This window comes from Pelmatolapia mariae, linkage group LG3_W (assembly GCF_036321145.2).
Source record: "Pelmatolapia mariae isolate MD_Pm_ZW linkage group LG3_W, Pm_UMD_F_2, whole genome shotgun sequence".
Lineage (NCBI taxonomy): Eukaryota > Metazoa > Chordata > Actinopteri > Cichliformes > Cichlidae > Pelmatolapia > Pelmatolapia mariae.
In genome coordinates this window covers 69,335,049-69,349,818 of record NC_086229.1, presented here as the reverse complement: position 1 = coordinate 69,349,818, position 14,770 = coordinate 69,335,049, and the positions used below count along the sequence as shown (strand labels likewise).

General features: G+C 39.7%; 1 protein-coding gene across 3 annotated transcripts in view; it reads right to left on the bottom strand.

Moving 5' to 3' along the window:
• Window positions 1–489: 489 nt before the first annotated feature.
• LOC134624766 (zinc finger protein 91-like) overlaps window positions 490–14,770 on the bottom strand; it is a 328,469-nt gene continuing 314,188 nt past the window's right edge. For 2 of the 3 annotated variants that reach the window (XM_063469805.1, XM_063469804.1), the window contains exons 2-4: window positions 6,736–6,841; window positions 2,867–4,891; window positions 490–2,617 (exon numbers count right to left, since the gene is read on the bottom strand). In XM_063469805.1, the coding sequence (XP_063325875.1) occupies window positions 2,891–4,891; window positions 6,736–6,753 (2,019 nt within the window). In that variant the 5' untranslated portion in view covers window positions 6,754–6,841 and the 3' untranslated portion in view covers window positions 490–2,617; window positions 2,867–2,890. The remainder of the gene's footprint in view (window positions 2,618–2,866; window positions 4,892–6,735; window positions 6,842–14,770) is intronic. The other variant, XM_063469806.1, reaches the window with a different exon arrangement.

Below are 14,770 nucleotides of genomic sequence, written 5' to 3'. Positions count from 1 at the left end.
CATCTCCGAAATCATCGAAGCACTTTTGCAAAGAGGCTGTAACTTGACAAACCGACCACACATATGAAGATTAAACCACTACATTCTCGGCTAAAAAAATATTACAACAGTATTTGGTGACACACAAACAGGGTTTTTCAAAGTTCAGTTCTGTTAGTTTCCAATGGTTGTGTGCTAAAAACAATGGCCACCAGGCCAAAGCAATGGTTTTGACTCGATCAGCGTTAACCCCGCCCCCTGAGTTTGATGGGTGAGGCTGACAGATAAAATTAATTCATGATGAGAGCCAGGCGCCAGGACTGCCAAAATGAAATAAATAAATATATCATTAATTAATTAAATGTGTCAATAATTAATTAAAATGTGAAATACATAAATAATTAAAGGTGTCAATAATTAATTAATTACATGTGTCATAACTATTTATTTAATTAATTAATTCCAATTTTAATTAATTATTGCCACATTTAATTAATTATTTAATGGTGTATTTAAGTAATTCATTATGGCAGTCCTGGCGTTCCATACCATCCAACCATACACTTTGGGTTTGCCATCAGCCCTGCCTGCCTCACGGACTCCGTGACCGTGACCAACCACTGCACATGATCCACCAAGGTATCACTATGAATGACATCATCATCCAGGTAGAAATTAGCATATGCAGTGTGAGGACACAGCTATCGCTCCAGCACGTGCTGAAAAATGGCCGCAGCTTCAAACAAGCCAAACAGAAGAGTGATGAATGGCATGAACCATACAGAGTGGAGAAGGTCGTTTTTGTCTTTGGATTGTGCAGACAAGGGAATCTGCCAGTAGGCGTTGGTTAAATCCAGCATGATAAAAGCTAAGCAGTGCTTAACCAGTCCAGGTCAACCCAGGGCATGGGATAAGCATCAAACCATGAGACCTTGTTCACTTTGTGACAATCATCACAGAACCGTATAAAACTGTGCGCTCACTTCTTAATTACCTGGAAGCACCTTAAAGACAACCGGCCCCTCTCAACAGCTGGGACAAATCATCTGGAGAAAAGGTAAGCATAGGAAACACTGAGGAAATCCTCATTTCATCCTACGATATCAGCATTTCAGCCAATTCCTTTTGCACAATTTCTCTTGTGCTCAGGCAACATGTTAGGTCATGAACAGACGCTAGGCTGCGTTTCAAAGTGGTGCTCCATGAGAGTCCTGCAGCTGGGCAGGAGGGAGAACACGTCTGCAAACCGCTGTTGCAATGCAGGAACATCTGCTTTGTGTGAGATGTTCATTACAATGAATCTTTAACATACTCTCTGAAAACTTCATGCCCACATCTTGTTTTTAAGAATAATCAAACATCTTTGTCCTTGAAGATCATTTCAGAGTTTTTAATGAGCTGCAGGATCCTTGTTCAGTGCGAGTGGAGAACATCCAAGTCTCCTCCTGTGATAAACCTCCACATGTACCACTGAAAACAAATCAACAAGAAAACAGCTGCAGAACATGTGGATCAAAATGAGTTCATTAAAAAAACAACATGTGGACTTCAAGAACATAGTAAATACACTAAAGTGAAAGGAGGAGCCAAAAATAGAGGTTTAATAGAATTTAAATTTTTGAACTTGTAACATTTCTTTGCTGCCAATGTGAATGAGCCTCGCTGCTCTATCTTCTGGTACAAACTGGTATTATATGGAAAGTTAGCCCAAAACCAGTTTAGCTTGAGTTTCTTTTTTCTGGACATAAAGTCACAGCAGGTGTTGTTTCAAAGCTGTGGACAGATTTAGTTCATTTTGGAGGTTTTAAGAGCAACTGCTGTGAAATTATTTGCAGTTTGGGGAGAAAATGATTTAAGAGAAGATTTTACCACAGCAAAAGATTAAATATGAATGAAGAATCGAAATTTAACTGACGTAACACATTAAATGAATACATAAAAAAACGTTAATTTTGGAAACACTAAAAAAGTTCAAATGAAAGAAATTGAAATATATATCCATATCTGCAATTCTGATACATTATTAGTTTGGTAAAAAAAAGACATTCCTATAACTTTAATAATACAGTAACAAGAACAACTACTAAACACTACTGTGTCCTAAGGGAACAAAGGTTAAAATGTAACAGGGATAACATTTTAGAGAATTAAAATCCCTCAAAGGAAAAACATGAACTTGATATGCATATCTATACATGCAGCTTCCTAAATGTAACATTCAGGATTATTCACTGCAGCTCCAGAAATCAGAGCTACCTCATCAGATCCAAGTGTGACATCAGCTGACACTCTTTACAGGAGATTCCATCTGAACTCTGTGGAGCCTGATCTCAAGGTTTTTAAGTCTGACCCTGAAACCAGAAGAGGATCTTTCTCTCTCTCTCTCTTCAGATTCATTGTGATCCAGTGATTTTGACCCCACTGTGGAAGAGTTCATGTATTTTTAATGTACTTGGTGTGTGGAAGCCTCTCCCACATTCTTTGCAGGAGTTCATTTTGTCTCCAGTGTGTCTATGCTGATGAGGTTTTAGGTCCTGTAGATGATTGAGGTTTTTCCACAAAGGTCACAGAGAAACTCTTTCCCACCACCACAGTGACGACAGGGTTGAGAACTGGATCCATGTGCTTTGCTCCACTTCTAAACAAAGACAGTGTAAGTCAGGGAATTCCTTCAACGTTTTTATCCTGAATGTTGCCTGAAATAAAAAGCATCTCTGCCAACGTGCAACTATGTTTTACTGTTTACATTATAACACTCAGCTTACTGAGCGAAAATGAGTCTTCATTTTTTCCAAACAGTTCATTCAGTATAACTCCATAAGTTTACTGATCAGACTTGTTCCAAAAACTCAGGTTACAATTACAAGATAAAAACATAAATACATACCTCACATTAACTGCACTTGTAGAGTTACTTTCTGGTGTGGATCTGTCGGTGGTTTCTCAGGTGATGTGGAGATTTAAAGGTCTTCTCACACAGGTCACATTTGTAAGCTCTCTCCTTAGTGTGGCTAAACATGTGTCGTTTTAACTGTGTATCTGTGGTAAACAGTTTCCCACACTGATCACAGCAGTAAACTTCATTTCCAGTGTGAATCCGTAGATGAATATTTCGGTAGTGTTTGTCGCTGAAACTTTTTCCACAAAAGTCGCAGCTGTACGCCTTAATTCCAGAGTGGGTAACTAGATGCTTCTGTACGTCGTTACTTTGAGCAAAAGCCTTACCACACAAGCCACAGATGTACGCTTTAACTCCACTGTGGATGAGTTGGTGTTTTTTTAAGTTATGACGATGGGTAAAAGCCTTACCACACAAGCCACAGATGTACGCTTTAACTCCACTGTGGATGAGTTGGTGTTTTTTTAAGTCTCCAGCCAGGGTAAAAGACTTTCCACACAAATCACAGCTGTAAGGTTTAACTCCACTGTGGATGAGTTGGTGTTTTTTTAAGTCTCCAGCCTGGGTAAAAGACTTTCCACACAACTCACAGCTGTAAGGTTTAACTCCACTGTGGATGAGTTGGTGTGTTTTTAAGTTATGACGATGGGTAAAAGCCTTACCACACAAGCCACAGATGTACGCTTTAACTCCACTGTGGATGAGTTGGTGTTTTTTTAAGTCTCCAGCCAGGGTAAAAGACTTTCCACACAAATCACAGCTGTAAGGTTTAACTCCACTGTGGATGAGTTGGTGTTTTTTTAAGTCTCCAGCCTGGGTAAAAGACTTTCCACACAACTCACAGCTGTAAGGTTTAACTCCACTGTGGATGAGTTGGTGTGTTTTTAAGTTATGACGATGGGTAAAAGCCTTACCACACAAGCCACAGATGTACGCTTTAACTCCACTGTGGATGAGTTGGTGTTTTTTTAAGTCTCCAGCCAGGGTAAAAGACTTTCCACACAATTTACAGCTGTAAGGTTTAACTCCACTGTGGATGAGTTGGTGTTTTTTTAAGTCTCCAGCCTGGGTAAAAGACTTTCCACACAACTCACAGCTGTAAGGTTTAACTCCACTGTGGATGAGTTGGTGTGTTTTTAAGTTATGACGATGGGTAAAAGCCTTATCACACAAGCCACAGATGTACGCTTTAACTCCACTGTGGATGAGTTGGTGTTTTTTTAAGTCTCCAGCCTTGGTAAAAGACTTTCCACACAAATCACAGCTGTAAGGTTTAAATCCACTGTGGATGAGTTGGTGTCTTTTTAAGTCCCCAGCCTCGATAAAAGACTTTCCACACAACTCACAGCTGTAAGGTTTAACTCCACCGTGGAAGAGTTGGTGTCTTTTTAAGTCTCGAGCCTGGGTAAAAGACTTTCCACACAACTCACAGCTGTAAGGTTTAACTCCACTGTGGATGAGTTGGTGCGTTTTTAAGTTTCCAGCCAGGGTAAAAGACTTTCCACACAACTCACAGCTGTAAGGTTTAACTCCACTGTGGAAGAGTTGGTGTCTTTTTAAGCCTCCAGCCTGGGTAAAAAACTTTCCACACAAGTCACAGTTGTAAGGTTTAACTCCACTGTGGATGAGTTGGTGTCTTTTTAAGTCTCCAGCCCAGGTAAAAGACTTTCCACACAAGTCACAGCTGTACGCTTTAACTTCACTGTGGAGGAGTTGGTGTGTTTTTAAGTTTCCAGCCCAGGTAAAAGACTTTCCACACAACTCACAGCTGTAAGGTTTAACTCCACTGTGGATGAGTTGGTGAGATTTTAAACTTCCAGCCCGGGTAAAATCCTTCCCACACTCATCACAGCTGTAAGGTTTAACTCCACTGTGGATGAGTTGGTGTCTTTTTAGGCTTCGAGCCAGGGTAAAATTCTTCCCACACTCATCACAGCTGTAGGTTTTCTTTCCCTTTCTTCTGTGACGTTTGTCGGCCTCCTGAGAGCGCTGACTTCTTGCTCCATGTTGGTCCTGCAGTGACAGAGATACAAACAGAGGCAGTGAGTGAAATGCAGTCATGGAACAAACTGAAACTCCCTCCATCAGTGGAATCAAACATGTCAACAAACACATTGTAATGTGATATGTAGCCCAGTGGCAAACAGATGCAATTAGAGACTGTTTATTGTAATTATTATTAAAGGTTTTTTATTCTTTTCAGTTAAAAACACTCATAATTGGAGAGAGACTCTAAAGAAAAAAATCCAAATTATTTTGTATGGAATTGCATTATTTGTTTTATTATTTATTTTTTGTTTCTCAAAGGTTATTTTTTGACCTGGATACAAATGCGGTCCAACCAATGGGATTGTTTGTCCCGCCTTGTGTTTTCATGTTTGGTTGCGCTGCTACGGCTGCTTAGACCACACGCGCCATAGCTGTACCTGTGGGGAAAACGTGGTAGCTGTTGGTGTCTGCTTGATTAGCCGCCGGATTTGGATAGCTGAAGCTAGTTTTATGAATAGAAAGTGCTTTGCACTGGTGAGTAACCAAACTGTTATAGCCGCTGATCGGCATCCTGAAATGTTAACGTTTTTCGCTTCAAAAACGAACGCTAATGGTGACGGTACTATGCAAGTAGCTAGCGGGTACTAGCTAAATGCACACTCCCGTTGTTAAGTGTTAAAGACATATTACCTGTTGTAGAAAAAACTGTGTGTCTATCTGTTGAATTGAAATGTTTTATTGTGTTACTTTTATTCATCACTGTTGTTACTTGACAGTGAGTAGAGTATATTGAGTTTGCTGCTTTTAATTAGCAGTGTGAATTGCTTTAATGATTGGTGATAGCTACATTGCCATGTAATGAAAACCCTTTTGAATTTGATTAGTTGTACAACATTAGAAATATGACTTGAATTTGAAACAGATTTTGTTCATGCTTTATACCTTAAACAGAAGTGTTGTTAGTTAAGTGTGAACAACGTTAATTTGAAGTAATTCTGACCTTACTCTTAGGTCAGGTTTTTTTGAGTTGGAGAAAGAAGCCGAGACTCCCCGGAGAACTTTGGATTACAGACTTTGTGGAAATCCGCAGAAGAGGAATAATTTTCCATTGCAATGGATGGCGAGCCACAGCCCATTTGGAATTGAATCTTGAAGTCTGGTTGCCTGAACTGTGGTAGGACAAGACTGTGCAAACCATACACCGATCGTGGATTGAACTCACACAAATAACTCACCAGCTCACCAAACAGGCCTGATCTGGATCCTATTGACACTTTAAAAGACCCGGGTCTAACATTTGTTTCTTTTTTTATTTTGGGTATCTGTGCGCGCACACACAATTTTGGTTATTATTGTCAAATGCAATACAGTGCATAAATTTCAAATACAGTTGAACCATTGCTTCATCATTTGCAGTTGTGTTTTCATTGTGGTTACCCATCCTCTGGGCTCCTGTCGTTCCTGAAGTCTTCTGATTTGCCCATTGTTTATACATTTTGTTACATACTGGTTACAGATACCACCACCAGAAGGTGGTGGTATCACATTACAATGATATGCTACAATAAGAGTTGTAATGAAAATGACATTATTGAACAAATATATAATATTTATATATAATATATAAGTGGAGAAAATGTTTTACTTCATAAAATATTTTGAGTTCAACTGGTGATATTGTTCTTTCAATATGTGCTGATAAAATTGTATTTTCTTCTAACTTCTATGGTTTTTGGTTGTGAATGTAGAAGCTGTGTATATGGATGAGCCCAGGATGAAAAAGATAAAGCTGCTGTTAACGTGTTTTTAAAAACCATCCAGCTGTACACACAGTTTCAATAACATTGTAACTGTGATATTTTTCTCACCTTTTGTGTTAAAGACATTGTTTCCTCTGTAGTGGCTGAGCTGAGTCCAAATGGCTGAAAATGTTCCTCTGCTGCACCACCAGACTCTTCTCCTACTGTTACTCAGCTGGAACACAAAAAGTATATATTTGTATTTTATCTCTGACAAAAAGAAGCAGAGCAAATAAACATGACTAAACTCCTCAGTGACAAAAATATCTATGAAGCTTCAAGGTGAAACCCCAGAAGCAACTACAAAAAGAAAGTCATCAGTTGCCTACAAGATCTTGAAAGGGAAAAAGCCACTGACTGTCCTGTATATCACCGCCTTTACCCAGTGGATGCTACACCCTGTATATATGTCAACATTATTTAGGGATAATGTTGACATAGGCGATACATTTTCATTAATTAATTTCAACTGTAGAAGCCTCTATAAATGCTTTGTTCTGATCAATGGTTTTTTGAATAATCTGAAAGGCAAGTTTAAAGTTATAGCACTATCAGAAACATGGATTGATGGGACTTTCATATTGATGGGTATGAATTATATCATATACAGTGGGGCAAAAAAGTATTTAGTCAGCCACCGATTGTGCAAGTGCCCCCACCTAAAATGATGACAGAGGCCAGTAATTTGCACCAGAGGTACACGTCAACTGTGAGAGACAGAATGTGGAAAAAAAAATCCATGAATACACATGGTAGGATTTGTAAAGAATTTATTCGTAAATCAGGGTGGCAAATAAGTATTTGGTCAATAACAAAAATACAACTCAATACTTTGTAACATAACCTTTGTTGGCAATAACAGAGGTCAAACGTTTACTATAGGTCTTTACCAGGTTTGCACACACAGTAGCTGGTATTTTGGCCCATTCCTCCATGCAGATCTTCTCCAGAGCAGTGATGTTTTGGGGCTGTTGCCAAGCAACACAGACTTTCAACTCCCGCCACAGATTTTCTATGGGGTTGAGGTCTGGAGACTGGCTAGGCCACTCCAGGACTTTCAAATGCTTCTTACGGAGCCACTCCTTTGTTGCCCGGGCGGTGTGTTTTGGATCATTGTCATGTTGGAAGACCCAGCCGCGTTTCATCTTCAAAGTTCTCACTGATGGAAGGAGGTTTTGGCTCAAAATCTCACGATACATGGCCCCATTCATTCTGTCCTTAACACGGATCAGTCGTCCTGTCCCCTTGGCAGAAAAACAGCCCCATAGCATGATGTTTCCACCCCCATGCTTCACAGTAGGTATGGTGTTCTTGGGATGCAACTCAGTATTCTTCGTCCTCCAAACACGACGAGTTGAGTTTATACCAAAAAGTTCTACTTTGGTTTCATCTGACCACATGACATTCTCCCAATCCTTTGCTGTATCATCCATGTGCTCTCTGGCAAACTTCAGACGGGCCTGGACATGCACTGGCTTCAGCAGCGGAACACGTCTGGCACTGCGGGATCTGATTCCCTGCCGTTTTAGTGTGTTACTGATGGTGACCTTTGTTACTTTGGTCCCAGCTCTCTGCAGGTCATTCACCAGGTCCCCCCGTGTGGTTCTGGGATCTTTGCTCACCGTTCTCATGATCATTTTGACCCCACGGGATGAGATCTTGCGTGGAGCCCCAGATCGTGGGAGATTATCAGTGGTCTTGTATGTCTTCCATTTTCTGATGATTGCTCCCACAGTTGATTTTTTCACACCAAGCTGCTTGCCTATTGTAGATTCACTCTTCCCAGCCTGGTGCAGGTCTACAATACTTTTCCTGGTGTCCTTCGAGAGCTCTTTGGTCTTGGCCATGGCGGAGTTTGGAATCTGACTGTTTGAGGCTGTGGACAGGTGTCTTTTATACAGATGATGAGTTCGAACAGGTGCCATTCATACAGGTAACGAGTGGGGCACAGAAAAGCGTCTTACAGAAGACGTTACAGGTCTGTGAGAGCCAGAGATTTTCCATGTTTGAGGTGACCAAATACTTATTTGCCACCCTGATTTACGGATAAATTCTTTACAAATCCTACCATGTGTATTCATGGATTTTTTTTTTTCACATTCTGTCTCTCACAGTTGAAGTGTACCTCTGGTGCAAATTACTGGCCTCTGTCATCATTTTAGGTGGGGGCACTTGCACAATCGGTGGCTGACTAAATACTTTTTTGCCCCACTGTAAATAGATCTAATAAGAAGGCAGGAGGTGTGGCACTTTTTGTTGATAGCGACTTGAAATGTAAGCAGGTTAAATATATGTCTCTGGCTACTGATGATTTAATGGAGTGTGTGACAGTAGAAATAGAAATGAAAATAAAGAGTAATATAATTGGTACTTGTATGTATAGGAGGCCTGGGACACTGATAGAAACATTCACAGTAGTAGAAGATTTATTGAGCAAGGTAAATGGAAATAAGACATTTTGTATTTGCGGGGATTATAATTTTTTTTGTCCAAATGTCCAATCATAAATCATCATCAGATTTTTTGAGTTATTATTTGGAAGAGGGTTTTACCCTCTGATTACTAAACCTAGTAGAATAACTGAAAAGTCAGCAACTTTAATTGATCATATTTTCATTAACTGCTTGCTAGATTACATTTTTCATTATTTCTATCCTATCTGAGTTATTGTGTTAAAGTATGGGGGAATACATACAGTGGCTTGCAAAAGTATTCGCCCCCCCTTGAACTTTCCCACATTTTGTCACATTACATCCACAAACATGAATCAATTTTATTGGAATTCCAGGTGAAAGACCAACACAAAGTGGTGTACACGTGAGAAGTGGAACGAAAATCATACATGATTCCAAACATTTTTTACAAATAAATAACTGAAAAGTTGGGTGTGCATTAGGGCTGCCACAAACGATTATTTTGATAGTCGACTAGTCACCGATTATTTTTGTGATTAGTCGACTAATCAGATCATGCATCCATTGGACGTACAGCTTACTGCACCAGCATGCATCTGCTCTTAATTAATTATCATTAGCTTACAACTTTAAGTGTGTAAGGTATGTGCTAACTAAAAATAAAGACAAGATGATAGTTTATTAAATTTAAATGAAATTTGCAGATCGTTTCGGTGAAGTTTAATAAACTCCTTGCTATCTAAAATATATCAGGACACCGGAGTATAATCTCGAGCATCTCACACTTCTGATAATCAGCTGTCTGCTTGACGTTTATTCAGCTGTGTAAAAACTATAACTTTAATCTCAGCCAAACCGATTTACTCAGGAACAAATAAAATACTAAAAAAAAAGCCAAACAATAATATTTTTAAGTTATCTAAGTGACTTCTATATGTTTAACCTGAGTAGTGAAAGACAGCGGTGGGTTTGAAAACGATTTGCCGGGAGTCCGGTGTTCTCACAGGCTGTAGTGAGCCTTGCCCCCGGCTAGCTATCGAGCTAGTGGGTAACAGACGTCTCTGAAAACGTCGGAGCGCTTTTGAAAATATGTGGTGTCTTGATAAACTGAGCAGATATTTGAAGTTTACACAGCTACATTCTCGCCTGAAAATATGTTAAACATTCATTTTGTGACCCGGAAAGAATAATTAGAGTAATATTAAAACTAACTAGCTGCCGCCACTGTTGGAAACTGAGCAGGGCCGCGCTATGAATTCTGGGACAGAGTTTCTTCTTCGGGGTTTAACAGCAGCTGGCATCCTTGTACATGCAGTGCTGCCATCTTCTGTTTCATTCCGGTATTACACTCTTAAATCCTACTACTTATTCCTGCGTCTTTTGGGATCTTACAAAGCTTCAAACGACGCATCGACTATTAAATTAGTCGTCGACGATTTTGATAGTCGACGTAATCGTGACTAGTCGACTAATCGTGGCAGCCCTAGTGTGCATAATTATTCAGCCCCCTGAGTAATACTTTGTAGAACCACCTTTTGCTGCAATTACAGCTGCCAGTCTTTTAGGGTATGTCTCTACCAGCTTTGCACATCTACAGACTGAAATTCTTGCCCATTCTTCTTTGCAAAACAGCACCAGGTCAGTCAGATTAGATGGACAGCGTTTGTGAACAGCAGTTTCCAGATCTTGCTCTTGCCAGGTTTACCTTTTAGGTGACTGAGTTGAAGGGAAGTTATGAACTGTTTATGAGAGACAAATAACACCAGGATCCGTTTCTATGTAGCTGACAGCTGGTAACTGTGCATGGGCGGGTCTAGGAAAGTTTTGCCAGGGGGCCAGGTAGGGCACTAACAGGGAAAGGGGGGCACAAGGAAATACTTTTCTTTCTTATTCTCATTTAAAATGTCTCGCTTTTAACAAATAATTATCTGAATCTTACAACAAACATTTTCATCTAATGTAAAATGTATAGAAATCCATTATTGTACATAGAGCTGGGTGATATAAGATTTTTTCATATTACGATATGTTTTTTTTCATTTGAGGCGATAATGATATATATCACGATATAAGCCAAATAACTATATTTGTAAGATTTAAATGTGCCATTGCTCACAAGTAAAATGTGAAATAATGAGCAGCTTGTTTTGATTTAAATATTTATTTCCCATAATAACTTCACAACAACAGGGCAGATGTACTTAACATGAGGCTTTAGTTTCAGATAAATAAAGGCAAATATTTCAAACTACACAAAAAGGTAGCCGCTAAAGCATTTAAGTTTCAAAATAGAACAAACAAAACAGACAAATAAATTGTCAATTCCACTTAGAAACAAAATATTAATTCAAAGATAAATCTTATTTTGTTTTACAGAAGAACAGACAAAATTGACTAACTTTTGTCAATATCAAATAAACTGAGAACTAAAAGGAAATTAACTTAGCATCTTTATTTTAAAACTGTTTGAAAAGCTAACAGAACATTCTTTAAATCCTAGGTGCAACTAGGGCTGGGACAACGCGTCGACGTAATCGATTACATCGACGCGTAAAATACGTCGACGTAAAAAAATCTGCGTCGATGCGTCGTCATTTTCAAAACAGACATGGCGGCAGCGAGTAGCGGCAACATGAGTGAGGCAGTTACGGTCGACTTAAACCACTCCACCCGAACACGCAGTTCTACAGTATGGGGATATTTTAACCGAAAAGGAAGTGATTCAGTCGTTTGCCGGTTTTGTAAGGTGGAAATGGCCTATCATAAAAGCACGACGGCTATGCACCAGCACCTCAAACGATGGCATCCAGGAGCAGCTTCTGAAAAGGACAAACCACCGTAAGTTTTGAACTTTTTTTACTAACGCTGGTTTTTACCCTTTAATTCATCCAGACACCCTCCCCACGTAGACATACACTCACTCATAGACAGAGATAAACACCCAACCTCCGTAAATGCAAAATTCATTTAAGCTGCTTAGTAGTAACATATAGCAGCTGCTGTTTAGTTGGTTTTTATTTGTGGCCCATGCTGGCAAAATGAGTCGGAATGCGCGCAGGCTGATTATCAGAATCGGCGAAAGATGAAAATGTGAGACAGCGAATTGGCCGCAGGAAAAATGTTAACAAAGACAATGCACCCCGTGCTAAACGTAGCCGTCGTGGACACTATTACTAGATAGATAGATGGATATGATAACCACATCCTTATCAAATTATTTTGATATTATGCTTTCCATATAATTATTTTGTAATTATTCGAATTCATCTGTGTGCTGTGTGTGATTTATGATTTCAGGAACAAACAGAAAAGTGTGGAGGACTACTGTCAGAGAAGAAGTACACCATGCACCCCCAGGAGGTGGCTGTACTTACCGAGAGCGTCTTATGTATGATTTTAAAAGACATGGGACCACTTGCTGTGGTTGAGGGTGAGGGATTCAAAGAAATGCTGACCACTTTCCAACCAGGTTACACTCTGCCGTCTAGGCGTCATTTTACAAGCATGATGGAGACAAAGTATGAAACGTCAGTGGAGAAACTAAGGAATAACTAAAAAAAGGCCACATCCAAAATCTCCCTTACCACTGATGCTTGGACAAGTCTGGTCAGAGTCCTACTTAGGGGTAACTTGTCATTTCATTGTTGACAATTGGGATCTTCTCTCCTTCAATTTAGCAACACTGCCAGTTGAAGAGCGCCACACTGCAGAAAACCTTGCCTCCTGGGTGGAGAAGGTGGCAGAAAAATTCTATATTTCCTTGCATAATGTCCTTGCCATTGTGCATGATAATGCAAGTAACATAGTCGCAGCTCTCCACATCCTGAAAGAGAAGTTTGGAGTGGTGTCCTATCGGTGTGCCGGGCATACACTGCAACTGGTTGTAAACCATGCACTGAAAGACCCCAAGATTGATAAGGCACTATCGGCTGCACGGGGCCTTGTAAAGCACATCAGGAAAAGTGAGCCAGCTAGCACCAAACTTAAGCTGAAGCAAAAACAGATGGGTACAGCTGAGCATAAACTAATCCAGGATGTCGCTGTCAGATGGAACAGTTCATACTACATGATTGAACGTCTTTTGGAACAGAGATGGCCGGTGGTTGCGACGCTTTCAGATCCAGAAATCACACAGCGTGGGAAACAGTACCTGGATCTGAAAAATGATCAGTGGATTCTTCTGGATGAATTGAAAGAGGTGCTCAAGCCTTATGAGCAAGCCACTAATGTTCTCAGTGGACAGTCTTATGTCACAGTCTCTGTTCTTCCCCCCCCCTGCTGAAAGGTCTCCTGAAATCCACCCAAAACAAATCATTTGATTCTGCTGCAGTGAACTCTTTCCAGAACTGTGCAGAAGAGGAAATCTTGTCTAGGTGGCAGCCAGAAGTATCTGCATTTCAAGCAGATGGGAAAAATGCGTCACTCATTGCTGCTGCCCTCGATCCACGTTTTCGTAAACTGAAATTCCTTTCTCTAGAAGATGCTTTGAAACTGCAAGTAAGAGTACAGAGGGAGGCACTTGATCTCAAAAGGGAGCAGAGATCACAGCTACAGCAGGAACATGTGGGACAGGAAGCCTCAGCAAGTCCCCCAACAAAGAAGAGGTCTGTGTTGGACACTTTGTTGTGTACAGATTCTGAGGAGGAAGATTGTAATGAAAACACTGACCAGGGTGGGGATGGAGAAAATGAGGCGGAGATGAAAGAAGCACTGTTGTATTTTGGGGAAGCCCCTATTCCAAGGGATAATGACCCCCTTACATGGTGGAAGAATAATGCAACAAGATTCCCCACACTGGCTAATTTAGCCAAATCATATCTGGCTGTACCTGCCACATCAACACCATCTGAAGGGCTTTTTTCAGTTGCTGGAAACATTGTCACCAAAAAAGGGCAAGTCTGACTGCTGAGCATGTAGAAATGCTAACATTCCTCCACTCCAATGCATAACTACTTCATGTGATGAAGGTCATTGAACACACACACACAGAAATAGAAGAGAAGGCAGCAAAATGAATACTTTGTTAATGAAGAGCACTTTTTTGCAGAGAGCAAAGTGAATGTTATGTTTTATTTGTTCAAAGACGCCATTGCTGCTGTTTATATTTTATTAATGTTTTGCAATGATTTCCTTTATTCATATTTGTTTTGCACAACATTTAATTTTTTGTTAAAAACAGAACAGAAGATTGTACTACAATTTTATTGTGGATTTTGTTTTTATTAAATCTCCAATCCATAACTACTTCATATAATTAACATGATTGATGATTGAACTCGCACACACAGAAATGTGAGAAACAGGAACAAAATGGATTTTGTTTTGGTGAATGAAGAGCACTTTTTGCAGAAAGCAAAGTGAATGTTACATTTTGTTTGTTTAAGGACACAATTGTTGCTATTTATTTTAAATGTTTTAACTTTAAAACACTTAAACAGGATGTGATGTGACAACACTAATGAACTATTGATGTGTCATATTTGTCCAAGGCGTATTTCATTGTTATGGAAACAGAGAATATTAAAATCATGATGACCAATTGCAGTGGTGATTTCTATGACTTTGTGTATATAATTTGGCATTTTGTACAAATGTAGGCCAATAATAAATATATGATATAATTTCATTCATTTCAAAGGTTTATTTGCATGAAGCACAAACAGACAAAATTAAAAAGTGTACATGTATTG